Source organism: Henckelia pumila, chromosome 2, assembly GCF_033568475.1.
Source record: "Henckelia pumila isolate YLH828 chromosome 2, ASM3356847v2, whole genome shotgun sequence".
NCBI lineage: Eukaryota > Viridiplantae > Streptophyta > Magnoliopsida > Lamiales > Gesneriaceae > Henckelia > Henckelia pumila.
The window spans coordinates 119,137,017-119,159,343 of NC_133121.1; the positions used below are offsets into that span (position 1 = coordinate 119,137,017).

The 22,327-nt window shown below is 35.2% G+C and overlaps 1 protein-coding gene and 1 long non-coding RNA gene across 3 annotated transcripts; both read left to right on the plus strand.

Moving 5' to 3' along the window:
* The first annotated feature begins 1,010 nt into the window (after positions 1–1,010).
* Positions 1,011–2,761, plus strand: LOC140884986 (uncharacterized). The gene is made up of 2 exons (XM_073291894.1): positions 1,011–2,354; positions 2,666–2,761. The coding sequence occupies exons 1-2, from the start codon at positions 1,304–1,306 to the stop codon at positions 2,698–2,700; spliced, it is 1,086 nt and encodes a 361-aa protein (XP_073147995.1). The 5' UTR covers positions 1,011–1,303; the 3' UTR covers positions 2,701–2,761.
* Positions 2,762–16,302: 13,541 nt separating this feature from the next.
* LOC140881911 (uncharacterized) lies at positions 16,303–19,569 on the plus strand. Of its 2 annotated transcripts, XR_012150083.1 has the most exons (5): positions 16,303–16,700; positions 17,624–18,179; positions 18,329–18,350; positions 19,198–19,254; positions 19,374–19,569. It is a non-coding gene; the product is annotated as an uncharacterized lncRNA (long non-coding RNA). The 2 variants fall into 2 exon arrangements; XR_012150082.1 differs by lacking the exon at positions 16,303–16,700 and having other exon boundaries at positions 16,707–18,179.
* Positions 19,570–22,327: the final 2,758 nt, after the last annotated feature.

Below are 22,327 nucleotides of genomic sequence, written 5' to 3' on the forward strand. Positions count from 1 at the left end.
TATTCAAGGGATATGTTGAACGGGTTCGTATTTTGTAGATCATTATTATGCATGTTTGTTCTAACCATTATACTTTATTTGTCGATGTTTGAGCCTGTCTATTTTTTAACTGAACAAGGTCAACACGAAATGATCATATTTCATGATGTGATGCAATTCTTCTTGGCGCTGAAACCTTACGTGGACTATACCCTGTCGAAACAATTTCTGCTGTTGGCAAAATTTGTGCTGAGGTAAGACCTTATATGCGTGCTGCCACTGACATTTAAGTTACGTCCAGTTTGTGGTTTTATATAAGTTGATATTTCATTAAGTCCCCTCCCCCTCTTATTTTATTAATTTCTGGGTTGGGAAAGTTTGTGCTTCAAGCTCTCAATTTCAAGAGTTTATAAAATACTTTTTCGTGCACACTATATATTAACATTAATGTTCTGTATTCTCAACAACAACAAAAAAATGGTTTTGTTGGTAACTTTTAGTGCCTTACCAAACCTTTTAAGCATTAGCTAAATATATTATCCTTTTTCCACATTAATTCCCAGGCAAAGAAGGTATTCAATCAAGAGTCGAGACCAATACTTCAAGAGAAACGTAAAATATGTTGGTGATCCCATGACTCACTTGGAATCCATCGCTTCCTCGGCGGTAAGAGTGAATGTTATAGAAGGATGAGAAGAAAAAAATATAGAGAAGGAAAACTGATTAGATAAATTTTTTTGTTGAATTGCTAATTTAAGCATATGCCTAGGATTTAATGAATAAATTTCTGCATTTCATCTTTAGGTTCGAGCGGTGCTGAAAGTGAAGGAATCTGTTATCATATGCTTTACCTCGTCTGGAAGGGCAGCAAGGTTCAATATATTTTTTGAATGAATCCACAATTAATATCCTGAAATGTTGTGAAACTACTGTTCGAATTTGACTTCACTCTATCTTGTTTATGCAGGTTGATAGCAAAGTATCGACCGACCATGCCTTTTTTATCAGTTGTCATTCCTCGGCTCAAAGTGTTGAAGAAAAGAAAAGATTTGGATTCCAATATTTCTGAATATTTGGAGATATATTAATTGTATATATTATATATATAATTGATTCAGTCAATATTGTAAAATAGGGAAATAGTTTAGATTGATTTCTTTCCTTCTATTAGAGATTTGTGCATGTATAAATAAGAACTATTGTAAAGAATTAAATAAGAAATAAAATACTTTCTTCTCTGCTACAATCTTCATGGTATCAAAGCCACCCTAAACGAGAACACAGCCCCACCCATAGTTTCTGCCCTTTTTTCCACTAATTAACCATGTCTGAAGAATCCTCCGTGTCTACTCCTCCTAGATTGACCCAGTTAAATACTCAGCCTCTGACATCCAATACGGACTCCCATTCTGTTCAGATCACTAACATTCGCCTTAATGGTGACAATTTTCTAAGGTGGTCTCAATCTGTGCGAATGTATATCAGAGGTAGGGGGAAAATTGGGTATCTTACAGGAGATAAAAAAATGCCAGCTTCGAAGGATCCTTCATACGCGATCTGGGATGCAGAAAATTCGATGGTGATGACCTGGCTTGTGAACTCCATGGATGAAGATATTAGCTCCAACTACATGTGTTATTCTACAGCGCAAGAACTCTGGGAAAATGTGAGTCAAATGTACTCTGACTTAGGAAATCAATCTCAAGTTTATGAGTTGACGATAAAACTTGGTCAGATCCGGCAAGGAGAAGACTCGGTCACCAAGTATTTCAATTCCTTAAAGCACATTTGGCAAGACTTGGATCTGTTCAATGATTATGAATGGAAGTCCACCGAAGATGCTAAACATTACAAAACGATTGTTGAGGCTCATCGGATCTACAAATTCCTTGCTGGCCTCAACGAGGAATTTGATGAAGTGCGAGGGAGGATCATTGGTCGGAGTCCGCTTCCTCTAGTTGGTGAGGTGTTCGCTGAGGTTCGAAGAGAAGAGAGCCGAAGACACGTTATGCTGGGAAAAAAGAATATTAATGGGCCTGTTGAAGGTTCAGCCCTTACTTTAGGCCCAGTTGAAGGTTCAGCCCTTGCTGCCACTAATAAATCAATAAACTTTCGACGGAAACCCGACGAAAAGCCAAAGGTCTGGTGTGATGTCTGTGAAAGACCGTATCACACCCGTGAAACTTGCTGGAAAATCCATGGAAAACCAGCGAATTGGAAAAGCAACAAACTTGGTAACAGACACAACCGCGTAATTCCTACTGCCAATGAAGCTGAGACAAGTCCATTTAGCAAAGAACAAATGGATCACCTCCTGAAACTGCTGAAATCCAATTCATTATCTGGTATTCCTAATGTTTCTCTAGCACAAACAGGTAGTGCATTTCATACTCTCTTTTGTAATACCACTCCATGGATTATTGATTCTGGAGCATCAGATCACATGACCTGTTCTTCAAACCTTTTTAGCACTTACTCACCATGTTCTGGTATAGAAAAAATTAGGATCGCAGATGGTAGTTTCTCGTCTATTGCTGGAAAAGGTTTGATAAAATTATCCAAGCACATAGACCTTAAATCTATTTTGCATGTCCCTAAGTTAACCTGCAACCTTTTGTCGGTCAGTAAACTAACCAAAGAATCTAATTGTCGTGTAATTTTCTTTGATTCTTACTGTCAATTTCAGGACCAGAACTCGGGGAAGATGATTGGCAGTGCTAAGATGACAGATGGACTTTACTATTTTAATGGTGATTTCTCCGGTTATAATAGAGTTCATGCCTTCAGTAGTGTTAGTTCCAATCCTGTATATGAAAAAATAATATTATGGCATTCGAGGTTAGGACATCCGAGTTTTCCATATCTTAAACACTTGTTTCCTGCTTTATTTCATGGATTGGATTTTTCATCATTTTATTGTGAAAGTTGTGCACTATCTAAGAGTCACCGTGCTACTCATTTACCAAAAGCTTAAAAACCTTCAAAACCATTTTATTTAATACACAGTGATGTTTGGGGTCCTTCAAAAGTCACTACTATCTCAAAAAAAATATGGTTTGTCACATTTATAGATGACCATACCCGTTTGTGTTGGGTATACTTGATGACTGAAAAATCAGATGTCGAAAAACTTTTTAAGGATTTTTACAGCATGGTTGAGACTCAATTTCAAACCAAAATAAATATTTTGCATTTTGATAATGGAACTGAGTATTTTAATGAGAAATTGGGGAGTTTTTTGAAGGAAAAAGGCATCCATCATCAGTCCACTTGTGTGGACACTCCCCAACAAAATGGAATTGCCGAACGGAAAAATAAACATTTACTTGAAGTGGCTCGTGCTATAATGATTTCCATTCATATCCCTAAGTATCTTTGGGGTGAAGCAATTTTAACAGCATTCTATTTGATTAATAGAATGCCTACACGAGTTCTGGCCTATAGCACACCATTAGAATGTTTTAAAAAATTAATTCCATTCTCAAGACTATACTCTGATTTACCTCTAAAAGTTTTTGGCTGCATTGTTTTTGTCCGTATACCTAACAATAACTACTCTAAAATTGATCCCAGAGCAGAAAAATGTGTTTTTATTGGCTATGCTTCTAATAAAAAGGGATATAAGTGCTATAACCCCCAAACACGAAAAACTTATGTTAGCATGGATGTCTCATTCTTTGAATATAAACCTTATTTTGCACAAAATTTTCTTCAGGGGGAGATTAACAAGGTAGTAGAAGGAAATTTTTGGGATTTATCTTATTCTTCTAATCCTTTACCAAATGTGATTTCAAGTTCACCTTATACTCATCCCATCCCAATTCATGAAAATCAAAGTCAAGAAAATGAAAATGAAAGTACTGAAGGAAATCCTAAGCATATTGTGCCAAACATTATTGTATCTAATACAGGGGGAGAATCACTACAACATGGCACAAACAAGCCTGAACCTCGATATTACTACCGGAGAAGACATCGTAAAATGGGTACAAGCCAGCCTGTTCATCTTGGTCATGATCAGTCTCGACCTCAGGGAGCTGGACCTCCAAATTCCACAGGTAACTCTGTTATTGATTCTCTTGTACTTCCTACTATTCCCCCTGTCCAAGAACCATCAGATCTTGATATTCCTATAGCCCTTAGGAAAGGAACCCGAACTCAAAAAAACAATCTCAAATATCCTATTGCTGAATACCTTTCGTATAAAAAAACTCTCTCATCCTCATAGGGCCTTTACCTCAAAGATTTCACACTTGTTTGTCCCAAGAAATATTCAGGAAGCCCTTGATAATCCAAATTGGAAATTGGCAGTGATGGAGGAGATGCATGCTCTTAAAAAAAGTGGTACTTGGGAGTTGGTCGATTTACCTGATGATAAAAAAATAGTGGGTTGTAAGTGGGTGTTTACTGTAAAATGTAAAGCTGATGGAAGCATAGAAAGGTACAAGGCAAGACTTGTTGCAAAAGGGTTCACTCAGACCTACGGAATTGATTACCAAGAAACCTTTGCCCCTGTAGCAAAGATAAACTCTATCAGAATTCTGTTATCCTTGGCTGCAAATCAAAATTGGCCATTACACCAGTTAGATATAAAAAATGCATTCTTAAATGGGGACCTTGACGAGGAGGTGTTTATGAATTTGCCACCTGGATTTGAATGGAAATTGGGACCAAACAAAGTCTGCAGGTTAAAAAAATCATTATATGGTCTCAAACAATCTCCTAGAGCCTGGTTTGAGAGATTTGGAAGAGACGTGAAGAACTATGGCTACAGTCAAAGCCAAGCTGATCATACCATGTTTTACAAACACGGTAAAGAAGGCAAGACATCAATTTTAATTGTTTATGTTGATGATATTGTCTTGGCAGGTAATGATAATGAAGAATTAAGAAGATTAAAAGAAAGACTAGCGGCTGACTTCGAGATTAAGGATTTGGGTGCATTAAAATATTTTCTTGGAATGGAATTTGCCAGGTCCCAAGAAGGAATATTTGTTAATCAACGCAAATATATCCTTGATTTACTTGAAGAGACAGGTTTACTTGGATGTAAGCCAGTTGAAACACCCATTGAGGCCAATCTTAGGCTACAACCATGTAGAGATGATAAAGTTACAAATAAAGAACAGTATCAAAGACTTGTTGGCAGACTAATCTATTTTTCACGTACGCGTCCAGACATAGCATTTGCAGTTAGTATGGTCTCTCAATTCATGCATGCCCCGGGACAAGAACACTTTGATGCAGTCTATAGAATCCTCAAGTATCTAAAAGGTAATCCTGGAAGAGGACTGTTGTTCAAGAATTGTGGGCATTTACAAATTGAAGCATATACGGACGCTGATTGGGCTGGGAGCACTATTGATAGACGATCAACCTCTGGCTACTGCACATTTGTTGGTGGCAACCTCGTTACCTGGCGAAGTAAGAAGCAAAATGTGGTAGCAAGAAGCAGTGCAGAGGCTGAGTTTAGATCAATAGCCCATGGAATTTGTGATGGATTAAAAGACTACTGGAGGAATTGAAGATCTTTAGTCCTAAACCTTTGAAAGTATACTGTGACAACAAAGCGGCTATTTCCATTTCTCATAATCCTGTGCTTCATGACCGAACTAAGCATATCGAAGTGGACAAACACTTCATCAAGGAGAAGATCGACAGTGGATTGATTTGCATGCCTTATGTTCCTACCAGTGAGCAAATTGCAGATGTACTCACCAAGGGCCTTCCGACAAGACAGTTTGAAAGATTAATTTGCAAGCTGGGCATGGAAGATATTTTCAAACCAGCTTGAGGGGGAGTGTTGAAGAAAAGAAAAGATTTGGATTCCAATATTTCTGAATATTTGGAGATATATTAACTGTATATATTATATATATAATTGATTCAGTCAATATTGTAAAATAGGGAAATAGTTTAGATTGATTTCTTTCCTTCTATTAGAGATTTGTGCATGTATAAATAAGAACCATTTTAAAGAATTAAATAAGAAATAAAATACTTTCTTCTCTGCTACAATCTTCACAAAGTCAAGACAAATCAACTGAATTGGAGTTTTAGTGGTGCATTTTAGGTATGTCCTCAACTCGCTTGAAAATTATTGTTATTGGAATAAAGGTCGGCTGAAAATATTTAGGCCAGTTCAGTGTTCTTGTAACTTTCTGTAACATTATTTCAAATAGTTCTTATCCTTTTGTCTGAATCTCGTTCTTTATCTTGCCTATTTTCTTTCGTGACTCAATTTTTTCTAGGATATGAAAATCCACCCCTATGCCAGTTCAGTGTTGTTGTAATATTTCTTGATGTGATGTTGTCTATTATATATAAAGTAGTAATATAATGTACTGCTAAATAAATTCTTGTAAGTTGTAGGCGATCCTTCTGTGCAAGAATTTGAAGGAGATTTGAGAACTTGCAGTACATGTTGGCAGGCACATTATGTGGGGAAGCTGGAGAATGGCAAGGTATTGGGACCCTTGCTCTTGCTTTTGTCACTAACCAGATTTAGGCAACTACTGCCCCAAGCACTTCTCCTCCAACTGTATCTTCAATCCTCCATTATTTGGTAATGCCATATGAAAATTAAAAGTGTAACTTTCTACTCACATCATTTGCTCTGATTGAATCAATTTTATGTGACCAATCCAGGATAAAAAAATCAAAACCCCAAAGATTAATGGATCTATTATCTAGAAAAGAAAAGTTAACATTCGTACAGACTGGGAATCACAATCTGAAAATCCAATTAAAGTTTCACTTACTGTCACGGGTCCAAATCTCAAGTCCTTGTCAGAAGTAAATTACAATACAAGTATTGACCATGTTGCTGAGGTACGACCCTATCCAACGAGTGAATACTTGTTTGAAAAGCATGAAGGTTAGACTCCCTGAAGAAGGAATAGGCAGCCTCATCGGTTTGTTTCTTTATAAACATTTTCACAAATTTCTTGGCCTAATTTCATATTTCACATATTTCGCAAGATCAACCATGTATATTGTGTCTAGTATGATAAATTTAAGACCTAGTATTTTTAGCATTTATTAGTTATATCACTGATAGAATCTCATTCTTGTGCTAAATAATGTGCAGGGAGGCTGGGGTATCTTCCATAGCTCTCCATCCAACTAGTAACATGGATGTTGACCGCGTTAATCGGTGTGAATAAATTCAACTGGCAAGCGTACCAGGTCAAGTAATAATATAGTGGACAAATGTCCAAGTGTCGAACCCACAGGGACTGTATAAAAATGATTACCAAAATCTATTTATTTCTACTTAATCTAGACTAATGAAAAAGGATGATTTCAGATTTTAAACTAATGAATAAAATTTCAAATAAAATTAAATTAAATAAAAACGCAGCAGAAAACTTTGGATTACTTAAAATTTGGGAAACAATTCGATCAAGGACACACGTAGGTACCAGACAATTCGTGTAACAAGCAGTCAATCTAAGATATCAGACTTAATCGTAATTCACGGGAATTTTCCTAATTTGTTCGAAGGACTATTTCTAGAACAATCAAACCTATTCAAATATTGATGAACTAATCTTTCGTAATTCTAATCAAATTTGAATGCATAAATTGCTGTGAAAATGCAGTAAAAACCTAAACCGTATAATGAAACCGAATTCTATTTTTAGTCAGTTTTACACTATGTTGATTATCGAAGTGATCAAAATCGAGACCTCCTCTGTCGACTTGGAATCGATTAACAAGCAAACAAATAACTGGCCAAGAAATTTGTAAGACAAATATAAATTTGATAATTAATAAAATCAAATCAAGTCTAAAAATCTCAAATAAACAAACGAGTTTTCTACATAAATTGTCTGGCCCAATCACGTGGCCTTGATCGAAAAAGAAAAACTACTCACAATTCATAATTCAAAACCAAGTTTTAATCATGAATTGACAAATAAAATAAAATAAAAGAGAAGAGAAAAAACTCCCAAGCCTGTGCCGTAGCCGCCTCTCGAAATCTCCTCTACAATTCTGGAAAATTTGTGGAACCCTTGTAAAATAATAAAAACTCCTATTTATAGTGTTTGGAAAGCCTTAAATATTAATTTCCTAGTTGAAATATAATTTTTGGAATTTTTTGGCCCGTCGACATGCGCGCGTGCGCCTTGGAGTCATCGCGCACGCGCAATTATATAAAACAGTGGCCCAAACTTCCTCTCTCGCGCGCGCGCGAGAAATAGTCCCGCTCGCGCGCGCTCCACTCACGAATCTCTGGAATTTTCTTCTGCGCGCGCGCGAGATAATGCCCTCGCGCGCGCGCGTTATTTATTTGCTGAACATGCGCGATAGCGCTGCTTCTTGCGCCAACCACAGCCATAAAGCGCGATAGCGCTAATTCTTGTGCTAACAACTTGTTTCTCAGCGCATTAGCGCTTCTCCCATGCTTATCAGCGCCTAGACAAGGGCAAACGCGCAACAACTCTCATCATCAGCGCAACCTTCAACCTGCTCCGAGCGACGATTTTGAAAAATTCATATCTTGAGTTCTAGCCGTCGGATTGACCTGAAATTTGGACTGCAGCTTCAAAACATCTTGAACTTCATTGTATTCGGTGGAGATCGGATTTCGATCTCTAAAAAATTAAATATGATTTTTAGATCAAGGCTGCTCCGTTATTCGCTCTTCAAAAATCTAATTTCCTACAAAATTAACCGGGGAAGTGAAATACACACACATGAACTAAAACACATAAAAATAATATGAATACACACAAAAATATATATATAAATATCACAAACTAATGCATACAAACTGCACTTATCAACACCCCCATACTTAACTCTTGCTCGAGGGCGAGCAAGACATGCAAAAACAAAATGCAAACAAAAACATAAGTAAGGACAAGTCATGAATGTGCACAGCCTCTGAGAAGTTCAATTACCAACAAAAATCACAGACATGCTCTCAACTTTTCATAATACACTTTTGGTTTTACGTAAACGTGTGTGTGTGAAATGTCATTCCAGTTTCATACAACTTAGACCGAATTCGTCTCAAATCTGCTTAGCAACCTATGACAAATCAGTGCAAGTTTCACTTTTCAAGTGTCCATTCATTCCAACGATCTCTAGACATACCCACCTCCCTTGAGATAATGAATTACACACCTTCGGATTTTGCACCCGGTATTGCATTAGCCCCAATAATTACCCGCTGACTTAGCTACAACTGGATAGGATATGAAAAATCATTCTATTTTTTCTTTCTAATCCCCTCATCTATAGCCCGGATGGAGCATCAATCCCATTTAACCCGCATACTTAGCCTTAAATTTAATCTTTTGTAGGATTTTAATCCTTTCAAGGCCCGGATGGAATTGTATAAAACTCTTTTTTTTTTTTCTCTAGGTGCGCCCAAGATCATAAGTGTAAACTAGAGCCTCATCAAAATTCATAGTACACAATCAAGATTCACAAACCACCTATTGTCGTGCAATGGTCAAACAGACAAAAACTTCATCAAATCTTTTGTTACAGTCCACTGGTCTAACATTAGTGCTTAAAAATATTCACGGTTCAACCTACAGTTTCTCATGTCAAGCCAAAAGCAAAATTTTTCAATTTTTTTTTTTTCAACATAACTTCATCATCATTGGCTATCATGACTCATCCTACTCATGCAATGCAAACAACAACAAAAACACACTATATGCAAACAAAAACGAAACACGACAAATGCAAAACAAACACACAAATGCTATAAATTAGTCTACCCCCCCCCCCCCATACTTATCCACAGCATTGCCCTCAATGCTTCAGAACAATGAACAGAATGCAAACAAACACACAATGTAATGAAAAACAAAAATAACACTCCCCTGGTTTTCGATGCATTCTCTTCCTTCTTGACAGTATCCTCTGGGACGGTATCAGTAGTCTAGATTATCGGCGGGCACGACCAACTGGCATGGGAAAGAAACAATAATCAAATAAAAACAAAAATAAAAACCAAAAACATAATAAAAAAAACAAAAACACTGGGTTGCCTCCCAGTCAGCGCTAAATTTATAGTCTATAGCCCGACTATACTCCTATTTGAGTGGTGAAATTCAAGGTGGTTTATCCACCGTCTATGAAAAACTCGAATCAGTCCTGCACTTGCATGCTACATCATTAAAAAACTTGTGCAAGGGATTAATTCCTGTAGACAACTGCACCTGCGGACATGCACCAACATCATGCATCTCATCAACCAAACGAATAACAGAACAAGATTTCAAAATTGGGCTCTCAGTAGCCGACTTAGACATAGTAAAAACTACTTCATCGTTCAATCTCAGAACCAACTCTCCCTTCTCAACATCAACTAGGGCTCTACTAGCAGCAAGAAAAGGACGCCCTAAAATCAGTGGAACCTCACAGTCCTCATCCATGTCAAGAATATCAAAATCTACAGGGTATATAAAGTGTTCTATCTTGACTAGAATATTTTCCACTACTCCTCTTGGATATTTAATAGAACCATCAGCAAATTTAAGAGAGATAGCAGCAGGTTCTATATTTTCAACTCCTAATTTTTGAGCAATAGAATAAGGCATTAAATTAATGCTCGACCCAAGATCACACAACGCATTCTCAAAAGACAAACTTCCAATATGACAGGGTATAGAAAAACTCCCTGGATCCTGAGATTTTGTTGGAAGCTTCTTTTGCAACACCGCCGAGCACTCTTCCTTCATTGTGACTTGCGTAAGATCATTCAGCTTCTTTTTATTTTTCAGCAAGTCTTTCAGAAACTTTGCATATCTCGGCATCTGAGCTAAAGCATCTGCAAAAGGTATGTTAATATGCAGTTTCTTGAAAATTTCAAGAAACTTTTTAAATTGAGAATCAAATAATAGTTGCTTAGCTCTAAGAGGGAAAGGTAAAGTAGATAAATCAACATTTTTATTAACTTCAAATTTTGAAGTCTTACCTTTCTTACCTGTCGTGGAGGATTTTTCTGTACGCACCTCCTCTTTTTCTTCATCAATTTTCGGCCCTTCCACAGCCTTCTCGTCTTCCGGTTGCTTCTCAGACTGTTCAAATTGTGATCTCGTCACTACCATAATTGCATTCACGCTTTTGGGATTGAGCTCAGTGTTGCTCGATAGAGATCCAGTAGGACGATTTGACAATTGGGAAGCAATTTGACCCATCTGAATTTCCAACCTCTGCATCATAGCTTCTTGATTTTGTAAACGAGCCTCAGTACCCGCCACATATTTCATCATTATTTCCTCAAAGCTCGGCTTCTTCTCCTCTTGCTTGGACTGCCAGTTCTGATTATAATTTTTGTTATAGGAGTTGTACGGCTGCCGTCCTTGATTTCCCATAAAATTTACAGCATCAACTTCAAACAACTGATGATCCTCTTTCAGATTCCCTTGTGTTGGCGCTGTTTTCATGAGTGCCACTTGATGTGTTAGAGAGTCGATCTTAGCGTTCAGGGCCATCAAAGCATCGACCTCTAGAATTCCACCCTTCTTTTCCTTCTTTACATCCGGCCACCCAATATTACTCTCTGCCATGTTGCCAATGATCTCCCAAGCTTTAGCTGGCGTCTTCCTGAATAAGCATCCATTGGCGGCAGCATCCAGCATAGATCGAACCGACTGATCGGCTCCGTTGTAGAACGTCTGGGTCTGCTGGCTTTGAGTAAGATTATGCTGAGGACATGTCCTCAACATCTTTTTGAACCTGGTCCATGCCGCATGTAGAGATTCTCCCTCCTTTTTCTTGAAAGATATAATATCCGAGAATAACTTAGCCATCTTCGTAGGAGGGAAGTATTTCTTTAGGAATTCTTGGACAAGACCCGTCCAAGTAGTAATACAACCAGTCGGCAGATCATCGAGCCACTCCAAGGCTTCGCACTGTAAAGAGAATAGGAATAATCGCAGTCTTACTGCATCAGAGGTTACCCCATTGAACTTGAATGTGTCGCAGATCGACAAGAATAGCTCCAGATAAGCGTAAGGATCCTCAGTAGACGTGCCTCCAAACCGTGCTTGAAGTTGGATCATCTGAATAGTGGAGGGTTTAAGCTCAAAGCTGTTCGCCTCAACAGCGGGGCGAACGATGCTGGATCCATAACCTTCAACCGGAGGCCTAATAAGATCCCAAACAGTGCGGTTGTCAACTTCTTCTGCCATCTCTTCCTCAGACTCAGAACTAAATTCCAGATTAAGATCTCTCTTAGCACAACGAATTTTTCTGAGTGTGCGTTCTATCTCCAAGTCAAGTGGTAAGAGATTTTTAAAAAATCTAGATCGACGCATGCACTAGCAGATGAGTACCTGACAAACAAAAAGAAAATAAAAATTCCGAATTTTAAATAAAAAAAACAGTCTAATCTCAAGCGAAATAAAAATTCTGATATCAAAACAGTCCCCGGCAACGGCGCCAAAAACTTGACCGCGTTAATCGGTGTGAATAAATTCAACTGGCAAGCGTACCAGGTCAAGTAATAATATAGTGGACAAAGGTCCAAGTGTCGAACCCACGGGGACTGTATAAAAATGATTACCAAAATCTATTTATTTCTACTTAATCTAGACTAATGAAAAAGGATGATTTCAGATTTTAAACTAATGAATAAAATTTCAAATAAAATTAAATTAAATAAAAACGCAGCAGAAAACTTTGGATTACTTAAAATTTGGGAAAAAATTCGATCAAGGACACACGTAGGTACCAGACAATTCGTGTAACAAGCAGTCAATCTAAGATATCAGACTTAATCGTAATTCACGGGAATTTTCCTAATTTGTTCGAAGGACTATTTCTAGAACAATCAAACCTATTCAAATATTGATGAACTAATCTTTCGTAATTCTAATCAAATTTGAATGCATAAATTGCTGTGAAAATTCAGTAAAAACCTAAACCGCATAATGAAACCGAATTCTATTTTTAGTCAGTTTTACACTATGTTGATTATCGAAGTGATCAAAATCGAGACCTCCTCTGTCGACTTGGAATCGATTAACAAGCAAACAAATAACTGGCCAAGAAATTTGTAAGACAAATATAAATTCGATAATTAATAAAATCAAATCAAGTCTAAAAATCTCAAATAAACAAACGAGTTTTCTACATAAATTGTCTGGCCCAATCACATGGCCTTGATCGAAAAAAAAAAACTACTCACAATTCATAATTCAAAACCAAGTTTTAATCATGAATTGACAAATAAAATAAAATAAAAGAGAAGAGAAAAAACTCCCAAGCCTGTGCCGTAGCCGCCTCTCGAAATCTCCTCTACAATTCTGGAAAATTTGTGGAACCCTTGTAAAATAATAAAAACTCCTATTTATAGTGTTTGGAAAGCCTTAAAAATTAATTTCCTAGTTGAAATATAATTTTTGGAATTTTTTTGCCCGTCGACATGCGCGCGTGCGCCTTGGAGTCCTCGCGCGCGCAATTATATAAAACAGTGGCCCAAACTTCCTCTCTCGCGCGCGTGCGAGAAATAGTCCCGCTCGCGCGCGCTCCACTCACAAATCTCTGGAATTTTCTTCTGCGCGCGCGCGAGATAATGCCCTCGCGCGCGCGCGTTATTTATTTGCTGAACATGCGCGATAGCGCTGCTTCTTGCGCCAACCACAGCCATAAAGCGCGATAGCCCTAATTCTTGTGCTAACAACTTGTTTCTCAGCGCGTTAGCGCTTCTCCCATGCTTATCAGCGCCTAGACAAGGGCAAACGTGCAACAACTCTCATCATCAGCGCAACCTTCAACCTGCTCCGAGCGACGATTTTGAAAAATTCATATCTTGAGTTCTAGCCGTCGGATTGACCTGAAATTTATACTGCAGCTTCAAAACATCTTGAACTTCATTGTATTCGGTGGAGATCGGATTTGGATCTCTCAAAAATTAAATATGATTTTTAGATCAAGGCTGCTCCGTTATTCGCTCTTCAAAAATCTAATTTCCTACAAAATTAACCAGGGAAGTGAAATACACACACATGAACTAAAACACATAAAAACACATAAAAATAATATTAATACACACAAAAATATATATAAAAATATCACAAACTAATGCATACAAACTGCACTTATCAGCTGTCAGTTCTTCATCTAGTGGCGACTTTAAGGTAGGTGGTCTCATTTACGATTTTAAGTTCTAATTTGTTGGTTGATTAGTTCTTTATATTATTTGACAATTTTAAATGGCAGATTTGGGTATCTTACAAAAGATGAAAGTTCAGCAGGAACTGCACATGAAGAACAAGGTGTTGTTTATGTTTCTGCAAACAATTTTTTATTTCTAGTAGCGGAATAGGTTGCTCGTTACTGTAAGTCCATCATGAATGCTACTGTGTCATAGTGAGAATTATATCAAGTAATTTGATATTTAAATTAAGGTCAAGAGTGTTGTTATTGATCTTAATCAGATATGCACATATATGGCAGGACCATCAAACTAGATAGTGATTATTCATTTACAACTCAAATTGACAGCAAAATTTTCAGTCTATAAAATGATAAATAGTCTTGATAAATTTAAAGTCTGAAAAATGATGAGCCTCTATTTGATAAGCCTCTGCCGTGAAATTACAGAACACAACAAGTATTATTAGTACTACTACTATAAGCAGAATAGAAGCATCATGATATATTATAGAAATATTGTTTCTTGGCTTTTGGAGAGTACTGTAATATTGTCACATCCAGATATATATATGAGTGTATTTTTTGGTCCATTTTTAGCATCATAACTATCGAACAAAGAAATCTTTACAAATATGGTACTTTGATGGGGTAGATCTGGTGTTCTATAAATCGTCCATGAAATCAAGTTTTCTTGAACTTGTACATATAATTATTTGGGATTCCGGATTAGGGCTTTAACATATATAATATGCTGCCATGTTAATTAAACATGATTAATATTGATATTATACAGGTTGGGATTCCATGCAAGAGGTTGTTGGATACTATCACAGTGAAATGTGGGCATTGCAACAATCTTTCTTTTATGAGCACCAGGCCCCCTCTTCCAGGACAATGTTATGATCATCAAACAACTTCTCACCAGGTAATACCGGAGATCGACGGTTAAAATTTTAATGGGAAGCAAATTTATACCAATTGTGACATCAAGACTTATACTTTGAGAAAAATTATATAAACATAAAATTTTGGAAAAAATTATATCTAATTTCAGGCGCATTCATTTAGTCGTTGTTATGTTCTACCTAATTCAATATTCTCGTACAGCTAATAGCTAATTAGATTATATCATGTATCTATACATACACACACACAACCAATTACTAGCCTTTTCTCTTTGTAACAGGCAATCTGTGGAGAATCTAAGAATGGTCAGTCTTCATCTTCGTCTTCTTCCTCGTCTCCGTTCATCTAACCCTTATCTCCTAAAGCTCCATTTGGGGTGAAACGTATGTCACATCACAAGTTTAATTTGAAAAGAAGCAGCTATCATTCTAAAGTTTCATCATCTGGTTTTATTACCATATATATTAAGTATATAAGTACAAATTTCTTGAAAAGTACTTTCTTGCAGCTCCCGAGAAGAAGCACATGCTTCCATCTGCCTACAATAGATTCATGAAGTAAGCTAAGGTTCTTCATATCTTATATATATATATATATAAAAGTTTATTTCACAATAATTATATCATATATTTAATTATATGATCCTGTGCAAGAAATATAATCAATCTTTGATCTTAAATGTCTATTTAATTTGGTGAAAATATTTTTTTTAAAACAAGTTTATTAGGGGAAGCTTAGGGAGGGTGCTTGACTGAAAATATAGATCAAACAAGTTTTTATTTTCGGATCAAAGATTTTGCATCTAGGCTAGGGAGCTACTGTTACTCTTTCATGTTTATGGATTAGTTTGGAAGAAATAGGCTTTTGCAAAAGATTTGAATTTATTTAATGACTTAGGCTAAATTTTTATAAAATCCATTTCACACTACAACAAATTTGATGTACAACAACATCTAAACGACAACGGTTTCGTGAAAAAATTGTTGTCTTTTGATCTTTTACAACGGATTTATGAAAATCCGTTGTCGTTTGCCTTATTTTAATAAAAAACGACAACAGATTATAGCCTACGACAACGGATTTTAAAATCTGTTGTCTATGAGCGCGTTTTTTATAGCATACGACAACGGATTTTAAAATCCGTTGTCTTTGAGCTGTTTTTTTATGATCTACGACAACGAATTTTAAAAACCGTCGTTGTATTTATATTAAAATATTAAATTTTCTTTTAAATATTATGTAAAAATACTTATTATCACTTAAATTAAAAGATAAACATAAATTTTCATTATCTTCCGATCTCTCGCTTCTCTCCTCATCGCTCTCACCAAACCCTAGTCGCCGATCTCTCGCTTCTCTCCAGCCGACTTCAGATCGAGAGCAGTTGCAGAAGAAGGATCGAGACACGCGAGTGATGGAAGACACCCCCACTCTCTCCCCTCCCTCTCTCATGATGGAATACTTTCGGTCACTCTCTCACTCCCGAGCACTTTCCAGATGACGGCTCCTCTCTAGCTCTGGAAACGGCTTTTCCCGGCGGCGGAGGTGGATCCAGCAATGGAGCTATGTACGGGCTCATGTCTCCGGCCAAGCTCCCGATCTCTAGGTCCACATGTATAACGATTCCGCCTGGACTCAGCCCGACGTCGTTTCTCGAATCGCCTGTTCTTATCTCCTACGTCAAGGTCAGGATTCCATGGAAATTTAATTTTAATTTATTACCTGCTTTTTTGCTTTGGTAGTGGCTCAATTGCGATAGCGGATTTGGTTCTGTTACCTTCGAAGAATCAGTTTCGGATCCGTTTTCTAATTTGTTTATTAAGTCTGCTGGAGTTAGCTTATAGCTCTATGTAGTTCAAATGATTAAATCTAAAGGATTTAAGTGCTCCTAAGTGAGGAATGGGCTGTTGTTATAGGTTTGATTGTGAGAATACTTTTTGAACCTTTACGTGTGTGAATAACCAAAAAATGGTGTTATTCTAACTAAAGGTGCTTGTAGTAGTGGGGTATTTAATATTACATGGATACTCATGGGTGATTTTTTTACAAAATATATAATTAATAAAAATGAACAATTATTGTGGATTTTGGTACGCGCTCACATATAATAATTTCATCTGATTTGTTTTATTGCATGTTTTTTAATTAATGGGATATTTTTAGTCGAGCTTTGTAATCCGAAACAGATGGATCTAATTAAATTGAAACAAGTTTGAAATTAAAAAGAAGAAGAAGCGAACTAAATTAAGGCATGATCGATGATGTATGTATCAGAAACTTATAATAATTATTTCTTGTGTTTCAGTGCAATGTTTTGGGCGAAATATGGTGTTTTGACACTCTATTTTACTTCTTTTGTTTATTTACTTGGTAACATTGTTGACTTTTGCCTGGCATTTTTTTACTTGTGCAACCACTACCAGATCTAATAAATTTTTTTCAAATCTAATAAATTTTTTGAGGCTCCTTGTGCAACCACTACCAGATCGCTTACTGAAAAAGAGCAGGTTCTATACTGAAGTTACTAGCTTCAAAAATCTTGCTGCAACATTAACCGTTGGTCGATTTGTTCTATAATCTTGACATGAATATCCCTGTTATTAACCAGTCAAGTAAAGGAAAAAAGAGGAAAATGACCAGCAAATCAGCCTCTGATAGTGATACACCAGCAAAAGGCTCAGTTAAGGTACCTTTCTGTTGTAATTGTGGTTCTTGTGCAATGTTTTGTAACTAATCCAACAACATAGGTGTCTGAGCCTGAGTTAACTAGTAATAGTTATAATTTTTTATAGATTTCAGTGTTCATTACTGGAGGTGTGGGAATTTGCTGCTTGCTGGTGTTGTGTTTTGTGTACCAGCCTTGCGCGCCATTTGTAGAATCTGAATTTTTTTTTTTTTAAATTAACTTTATATTAAGTGATGGGGACTGATAGCAGAATCAAGCTGTGGTCTTAGTTTAAAGAAACTTGAGAAGATCTAAAAATACGATCAGTTTATCACATATTTGCTGTTGTCGTGGTTTTATGTCATTCTCATATGACATATCCTAACTAATAGTACAATTTATATATGTCGAAACTTGAAAAATGCACGCCTATACACTGGAATTGGAAGCAAAAGTGGCAAAGTTCCGAGAAATAAACCCAGAGTTGCAGAAAAAACAGGTACATCTACTTTGATTACATTCAAACTATGGCTGTAATTGGTATTGCTATATATATATTCTCATCCATTCTTCTTTATAATACACAACTCAATATATATATATATGACTATTAATGTGATTTGCTTCTACATGTTTCATCATTGCTAGAGGTGGATGCTATCGAAACAAGGTGATTTTCTTTTCTCATATACCTATGTTTTCCGAACATCATAATTCATGAAATCATTATTAATTAAGTTTGAATTTATTTTCCCATCCCCGTTGTTTGAATCTTGATGCACGTTGTAAGAATTCGGTTTCTTCTTGTTAAGATCAAATTATTTTGAATATTAATGGTTTTCTAGGTCCTGTTAATCTATCAATTTGATTTAATAACTCAATTGAACACGTTTTAAATAATAGGTTTTTGTTTGTCTTGTTTGAGGTTGTGATTAAAATAAGAGTTAGATATTTTTCTTGGATTCGTTTTTAAAATATGGGCTTATTGTTCTTATATGCTGTGAAAATAGTTGTCACCGGAAGAATCATGTTGTGTATCAATTGAACACTACAAGTGCTATTTCAACCATTCTACTTCGATTCTTCGAATAAGCAGCATGTTTTCTTCTTGCTGAAAATTATTATCCAAGCTAAATTAATTATCCTATAGTTTTGTTTACGCTGATTCTTTATATTGCCAGTACTCCTTATTTTGACATCTTTTCTACTACCTGAATTCGTCAACTTGTGCAGATAGTCGGGATGCAAGGGATAATGATGGATGTTAATCTAGAAGGAATGTTCCAAGTTAATTTATATAGATTAGTTCATATAAAAGGAATTTAGTTGGTTTTTTTGTGTCTGCGTGTCTACTAAGCATATTTTTTAACGAAAATATTCTTCACATGGTAATTAAGTGTTGTTTGTGGGTTGTCTAATGAGTGTGTGATGTTAGGAAATTTAGATTTTGAACAGTATGACCATGATTAATATGACTTACACTTTTAATGGTGATTTTTTTTGAACAACATTTTCAGATTCTTGAAGGATTCAGATGTGCCTCTGTTGACTATATCAAACTGACGAAGTAATTTGTATGTTGTAACTGCTTGCCGCTTTATTTACATTATTTATTTGAAACTTGCGGCTTGCTATATACTTCTTGAACATTAATTTGCATTTACTGTTATAATTTTGTTTTGAATTGTTGCAGGAGATGCAAGTGGATGTTGCTGAAACGAGTGATCCAAGTTAATTTATATAAATTAGTTCCTTGCTCTATTTTATAGTGTAGAATGAATTAGAATTAGAGTTTTGTTTGATTTGTAATATTGAAAAATGTATATTAAATTTAATTTTGGAAATTTTAAATTTTCATTTATTTATAATATTGAAAATTTGTATATTAATTTTTTTTTTTTGTTTTTTATTTGAGAAACGACAACGGATTTTATCCATTGTCTTTATCATTTTAAAACTGTTGTATTTTTCAGTGTTGTTAAAAGTTTGTTTAAAGACAACGGATAAAATCCGTTGTCGTTGAGAGATACAACAACGGATAAAATCCGTTGTCATAAATAAAAAAGACAATTGATAGAAAATACAACGGATAAAATCCGTTGTCGTAGGTAGCAAAGACAACGGATTTTATCCGTTGTCGTAGGGCACACTTTTAACAACACTGAAAAGTACAACAGTTTTCTGCAGCCTACGACAACGGATTTTATTCGTTGTCTTTAGCCGTTTTTCTTGTAGTGTCAATATCACACTTCACAGTTATCCAATTGATTTCGGGGTCTTATTACACTAAATTCTATGGAATTTCATCTTATTTTTGTTCCATTTCCCATGATTTATTGAACAGTGAGATTTCTTGCATCAGATCATAAGTTAAAACTGGAGAATGCTTATTTTTGCAGGATTATTGTTGCAGTATTGACAATTCTTGAGAAAATTGGCGATGTATTTGTTTCATGGTATGTGATGGAGAAAATAGAGTTATTAGATACTTTAGTTTTGTCCAACTTTTCTATTTATGTCGTTTTTCGTAAATAACGGAGTATATGTTTAATTTCGTTCTAGTATCTCTTTATTGGATATGAGCTAAATCATGCCAATAAATTTACAAGAAAAAATATATCAATGAAATTCTGATTCTGTGTTTAGAATCTTAGGATGTTCAAGAACTTGAAGTTTACTACATTTGACCTCAAGAGAATTCTTTTAATTTTCTTATATTTATGTTTTAAGTGAAAAAAATGTGCGTGTGCAAGAAAAAAACAAGATATTTTTGTAAAAAATAAATAAAATCTGCAGGAATTGGTTGCATAATTTTGGTTAAATTTCAAGATTTTCCCGATTATCTAAAATATGATAATACTCCTAATATGAATCAAAATTATAGGATCTTGTTTAATTTTTGTTAATCTGCAGGAATTGGGAGCATAATTTTGGTTAAATTTCAAGATTTCCCCGAATATCTAAAATATGATAATACTCCTATTATGAATCAAAATTGTAGGATCTTGTTTAATTTTTGTTTTTAGCCGATAACATTTATGATTAATTAATTGATATAATATGTTTAACTGTTCAAGTCGCCCCATATATCATATTACAACGAACTCGCTGAAGTCAAGTCAAGATTTGGACACCTGAAAAATTCTCCTCTGTGTTGATTTTTCACTCGTAATTGGCCTTCTAACTTCCAAGTTCACATCTTAATCCAAAAACAATCAAAACAAAAATTCCATATCAATATATTTTATTAGTATTCCGTAATTTTTTTTAAAAAAATCGTTTTTCTTATTTTTTGGAGGAAAATTGTCTCTTTTTTTTTATATATATTTTTCATATTTGTTTATTTACGATTTTTGTTCTATTTGGTATGAATTTCAATTTTAGATATATATATATATATAATCTTGTTCTCCTGCACACCAGTGTGCAGGGATTGTATATATATATATAATCTTGTTCCCCTGCACACCAGTGTGCAGGGATTTTGTGTGCACCCTGTGATAAAAATGTGATAAACTGTAGGTCCAATAGAATAGTGTCACATCATTGGTGGGCATGGTGGTGGACACTTTAAAGAAACTATATATATATATATATATATATATATATATTGACAATTTTAATCATTTTTTTGAGGGCTCACAATGTAATGTTGATGTGGCGCTAACGTGTTTATTGCTACATCATAAAACTCGATGGGAAAAAAACAAAAAAAAATTTCCCAAAATTGCGGAATAAAAACCGAAAATTTTGTAATATAAATGACCGAAATCGCAGAAAGACAACATAAAAGATAATTAAAAAAAATTCCAATTTTCTTGCAAAATTGTAGAATTGGCCGATCAGTGTGGGAACCATCTGATAAAACCAAAGGATATTCTTATAAAATCAATTGAGAAGAGCAGCATCTGATTTAAAAATGTGAAATAAACGGCCAAAATAACAATTTTAGTCCACAAATAAAAACATAAAAGGAATTTTATTTTTTGGTGGCGTAGAATTAATTAAAGTGTTTAATTTTCAAGAATTCCTACTTTAAAATGAATAAGTAAGTTGATTCGGTCTATATTTAGATCTAGATTTATAAATAATACTTTAACATAAAAAATTAATATTTTTCACGTGTTACAAAATTAATTCACGACAAGATGTCATAAAAAATTTCGTCAAAATTTGTAAGTGTCATCCTCCCTCACCGTCGCCCACACGCAAAGGGCTGCAATTATTCAAGCCAATCTATATATTTGGTGTGAAACTAGTTCGTACAAGGAGCCAAGTTACGAAAGTTCACATACATATTCACACTGATTCAAAATATGTTCGAAAAAAATAGCACTGCTTTCATTTTCATCTCACGATAACGCATTTAACAATTTTTTTTAAAAAAAAAAAGCAAAAAAGAAGCAAAAATGTCTCTAAATTAAAAAAGAAACCTAGTCTTGCCTAGACATGAAATCAAAGAAATTGAAGTAGTTTTTTAAAAGACTTTTTCCTAACGTAACTTTCGCGATCGAGATTATTCTAAGAGATTTTTATTTTCCTTTCGATTTACGTAATTATATTTGGAACTTCATATTTTTCAATTATTTTGATTCGATTACATGAGGAGGCCGTCACATATTTTGATTTTTGATACGTACATTGATT